General features: G+C 40.0%; 2 protein-coding genes across 7 annotated transcripts in view; one reads left to right on the top strand and one right to left on the bottom strand.

Moving 5' to 3' along the window:
• Positions 1-5,000, bottom strand: part of LOC106876234 (tetratricopeptide repeat protein 38) — a 169,436-nt gene that overhangs the window by 136,428 nt on the left and 28,008 nt on the right. The gene's annotated exons all lie outside the window — the stretch shown is intronic.
• Positions 1-5,000, top strand: part of LOC106883157 (uncharacterized) — a 34,679-nt gene that overhangs the window by 21,963 nt on the left and 7,716 nt on the right. Inside the window, exon 1 of one of the 5 annotated variants that reach the window (XM_014934074.3) lies at positions 3,747-4,755. The exons of the other annotated variants lie outside the window; for them this stretch is intronic. Coding sequence (XP_014789560.1) covers positions 4,713-4,755 — 43 coding nt within the window. The 5' untranslated portion in view covers positions 3,747-4,712. Of the gene's footprint in view, positions 1-3,746; positions 4,756-5,000 lie in introns of those variants that run through there. 5 annotated transcript variants of the gene reach the window in all.

Below are 5,000 nucleotides of genomic sequence, written 5' to 3'. Positions count from 1 at the left end.
CTTTTGATCATGGTTCTGCTCGATCAGGACTGATATGTAGCTAAACAACAAGAACATTCACACAAAAGTCAGCTTGATCAGCAAGGGAAACGTGGCATTTATTCGTTTTAACATGAACATTTTTAACGCCCCGTTAAGACATTGTCTGTTGCACCCATTTTATAACCGTCTTCTTGTCTCCAGTCACTAGACTAGACTGCGGCCATGCTGGGTCACTGCTTTGAAGAATTCTTTTGTCGAATGAATCGACTCGAGTACTTATTTTTCTTTCATTAAGCCTGGTTTCTTTTTACCGAATCGCCATTTCTTTCACCTCATCCTTTGCGGCGGCTTAGTCTTTCATTCTTCGGGGTCGATAAATTAAGTACCAGTGAAGCACTGGGGTCGATGTAATCGACTAGTCTTCTCCCCTCAAGTTTCAGGCCTTGTGCCTTTAGTAGAAAGGATTATTATTATCATCATCATCAAGGCGGTAGAGTCATTAGCACGCCGGGCAAAATGCTTAGCGGTATTTCGTCTGCCGCTACATTCTGAGTTCAAATTCTGCCGAGGTCGACTTTGCTTTTCATCCTTTTGGGGTCGTTTAAATAAGTACCAGTCACACACTGGGGTCGATCTAATCGACTTAATCTCTTCTCCAAAATTTAAGGCTTTGTGTTTCCAGGAGAAAGAATTATTATTTTAGTTTCTTTATACAGAGTTCAAATTTCGCCGAGGTCAACTCGATGATCGAACAGTTGGGGTCGATGTTATCGATTATCCCTCTCCCCCAAAATTACAGGCCTTGTGCCTTTTGTAGAGAGGATTAAGGAAGGATCTGTCAGATATTCCACAGGTCACATTCTTGGCGCTCTCTAAACGCACCGTAATAAGCTGTCTCCCTTTTAAACAAAGCTCTGATAGTCACAAGTACGAAACGCCTTTGTTCGTTGTCCCCATCGCTAATAAACAACACCAACCAGTGTTGACAGAGTTAACTACACAAAAGCGTGTAATAGACAGAGGTAGGTGTGTCGTTGAAATAAATGTCTCGCGATTATAGTAAAAGCAACAAAAAAGGATCACGCCATATAGTGTGAGCAGATTATACACGCTGAACAGCGATTTTCATTGGTCAATTCCGAAGCGTGTAAAGCTGACATCAGCAGCAGTTGCAACTCAATTGAGAAAATGAATGAGAGTGTGAGGTAGTGAGTGATAGTAGCGGTGTGAGGGGAAAAAATAGTTAAAGAGGTTAGGATATGTGACGGAAAGTTGAGTGGAAGAGAGGGAGGAGGAGGAGGAGTGGAGGAGGAGGAGTGGCGGTGGAGTGGAGGTGGAGTGGAGGAGTGGAGGGGAGGAGTGGAGTAAGGAAAACAAAAGGGTAGGTGGGTGCTGTTTATTTATATGTAGCGGTGGTGGTGGTGGTGGTGGTGGTCCTGTTGGTAATTATGAAAGTGGTTTTTCTTAATTCCAAGTCAACCCTGATGGAATAAGCTTGTAATCAAAGGCGTTCTAACTGTGATCATCCCGTTTTTTTTTTCCAAGCTGTGTATTTAGAACAATACTAAGCGATTTGTCCCTTGTTTTTTGTTTTGTTTTGGGGTTTTTAAAAAATTTTTTAAGATGCAATGCTTAGAGCTGAAGGAGATTTAGCTACTATTTCTGGAAGTGGTTGCGATGGAGGCGGTGGAGATGGTAGTGGTAACGGTGGTGGTGGTAAGACCAGTGTAGTGGCATTCAGTTTGGAAGAGGAATAGAGGGAGTGAAAGAAAGAAAGAAAGAAAGAAAGAAAGAAAGAAAGAAAGAAAGGGAGGAAGGAAGGAAGGGAGAAAGAAAGAAAGCAGGGAATAAGGTTTTACTAACGATGATTAATATCGATCGGATCTTATTAGTGAGTGGTAATAAATTTTATCGATCCCGGAAGGATGAAGGACAAAAATCGACCTCAGTCGGATTTGAACACGGTTCGTAAAGTTAGATTGATAGATAAGAAACAAACAAACAAACAAAAAAAGAGAAAGAAAAAGAGAAAAAAATGAATAAAAAGGTATTTTGTTGGACGATTGATCGATTTTTCCCATTTACAGCAATAAAACGTGTCTAAATTTACGGAACGTGTACAATCAATTGTATGAACTCCAGAATATAACTGGTACTTACTTGGTCCCTGGTAGGGTAAAAGCAGACTTCACGTAAAAGAAATTATTTGAAAAAAACCTCGAGCTTCAAGAAACCATTTCAGGTTAGATTTGGGAAAAATTAAGAAATAATTAAAAAACCTGTTGACTATATGGTGAGTGAAAGCGCATGGCTCAGTAGTTAGAGAGTCAAGCACACAATTATGAGGTAATCAATTCGATTCGAGAGGGACAAATGGAAAAGTATGTGTATGTGTGTGTGTGTGTGTGTGTATTCTTTTATTCTTTTATATGCTTCAGTCCAATGACTGTGGCCATGCTGGAGCACCACCATTGTGATCATCTTTCCGCTTTCCACCTTTGTCGGAGCGGCTTTTGGTGAAGGATGGAGTTCGACGTTACTGCCCTCTTTTGAGTTTCTTGCCTAGATATTGGCTCATCCGGGATCTCGGTGAGCCAGAGGTCAAGTTCACGCTTGAAAAATCCTCAGATGCTTCGGCAGACAGTTAAACAGCTGTGGGCCCTTGAAACCCAAGCTATTGCAGTACATCGTCCTTGCCCGAGATGAAGCAGTCGGCACAGTGGGGACAGCACAGTGACATCCTGTTCGTGGTCTGGTATAGCTCTTTATTCCAATATATATATATATATATATATATATATATATTCCACACTGTTTCCGTCTACCAAATTCATTCACAAAGCATTGGTTGACTGGGGAGGGAGGCGTAGTAGAAGACATTTGCTCAAGGTGACATGGAGCCCTCGATTCATTTCTTTCAGTGCAGATGCAACTCTATAAGTTCTTCTTCACTTGCATTTCGTGTCTGATATTAAAAATAAAAGTTTTCCCATTTAATTGAAGAAACTCCTTCGTACGTCGCGTGAAGTGAATCATAACGTTTCGGTGACAGGTTTTTCTTCAAAACACATGAAGTAGTGAGGGACTGATGAATACATCACAAATCGTGAAATTAACTTGTATTACTTAACCAGTTTCATAAACTACCTTTTTATTGATCAACTGATCAATAATTTTATCAGGTCTCGTTTTTGTCTTCATTTTTTTTTACTTTTAATAATGTAATCTTTTTTTTTTTTTGTTTTAGTTTTATTTTCTCCGTCTTTGTTGCCACATTAACAATTCTAATAACGATTTTAATTAATGACTATAATACTTAACAGCGTAACTGATGGTAGAGGCAACGGTGGCTGTGGTGGTGGTAGTGATAGCAGCGGTGGTGGTGGAGTTTTGGTAGTGGTGGTGGTGGTGGTGGTTATGGTGGTGGTGGTTATGGTGGTGGTGGTGGTTGTAGTGATCGAGAGGGGCAAATGGAAAAGTATGTGTACGTGTGTGTGTGTGTGTGTGTGTGCGCGCGCACGCGAGTGCATGTGCATATGTGTTCGTGCGCGCGTGTGTGTGTTAGAAAGAGGAGAGAGAAGAGCAACGTGGAGAAGAAACTCAGCTGCCATGGCTTTTATCATAACTATTAAAAGTATGTTGATGTATACAAAAGGCAGAGTGAGAGGGGAAGAAGAAGAGGAGCAGGAAGAGGCGGCGCGAAAGCCGAACAGAGAGAGGCGTACGAGAGATAGAAATGGAGAGAGAGAGGAGGAAAGAGGGGGAGGGAGAGATAAGAAAAAGGTGGCGGGAATAATAGTTTCTCTATCACACTCGAACTGTTTCATTATACACACACACACACACACACACACTCACACACACACACACACACTCTCTCTCTCTTTTACTGCTTCTTGCTTACATTCTCCTGTATCACACACACACACACGCGCGCACGTATACAGACACACAGATAGACAGAATTAAACATATATATAGAGAGAGAGATACACACGCACACACATACATACTCACATTTGTGAGTGTGCACACGTGTGTATACTCTTTCGCTGACGTTCGCTTTAACTGCACCTCCCACCACCACCACCACTGTCCATCTCACACACTCTCTCCCTCTCTCTCACTACCTCTCTCCTCTCTCCTACTCTTACCTGCTGCTCTCTTTCCCACTATCCCTCCCGGCTTTCTTCCTCCTGCCCTCTCTTAATCTCACTAATTCATACAAAAACGTGAGCTCAACTCTGTAGCATTAATATTTCATTTCTTTTGTTACAGAAAAGGCTATTTTATCCGCTTTGATCTTGTACCTCTCCATTTTACGGAAAACACATCTTAGATACATAACATCCGACAAGTTGCTACTCCTCTCTTAGCCAGATACATATATCATACACATATATATATATATATGTATATAGTATATACACACACATACAACTATATATAGGATGGTACCACTTGATTTTTTCCCACTCTAAAAACGTACAGCTTTCGAAGCAAGTTCGAAAAAGTGTTTGCAAATTAAACTGTATCGTTATACAGTATAAATATAATAATTATTCGACAAACACACGAAATACCGATCTTTGGATAAATTTAAACTGTTGCATTGCTTCATTATTTATTTCGTTTTCACAAAAAACCCAGAGCTTTCCTTCAAAAATTAATTTTATTTTAAACATATTTGACAACTTCTCGTCGCGAATATTTACCGACCGGAAAATTATATGTTGCAACTGTTATGCTATATACAACATCAGAACATACAAGGTATCTTATATTTATTATATCTATTTTATTGCAATCGATTTTGCGCGTTCGATTTTTATACACTTTCATTTTTTTTTATTTTACCCTGACCTGTAATTTTTTCCTTCAATTCGCCTTTCTTTTTTTATTTTTTTTGTTCAAAACACTACATTTAACAGCAAATCCTCGTTGATAGTATAGCGTTTGTGTGTGTGTGCGCGCGTATATATGTGTTTTATGCGTGTGTGTGTGTGTATATATATATA

This window comes from Octopus bimaculoides, chromosome 25 (assembly GCF_046866305.1).
Source record: "Octopus bimaculoides isolate indiv1 chromosome 25, ASM4686630v1, whole genome shotgun sequence".
Lineage (NCBI taxonomy): Eukaryota > Metazoa > Mollusca > Cephalopoda > Octopoda > Octopodidae > Octopus > Octopus bimaculoides.
Note: the sequence above shows the minus strand (reverse complement) of the source record. Positions and strands in the feature narration are given on the sequence as shown.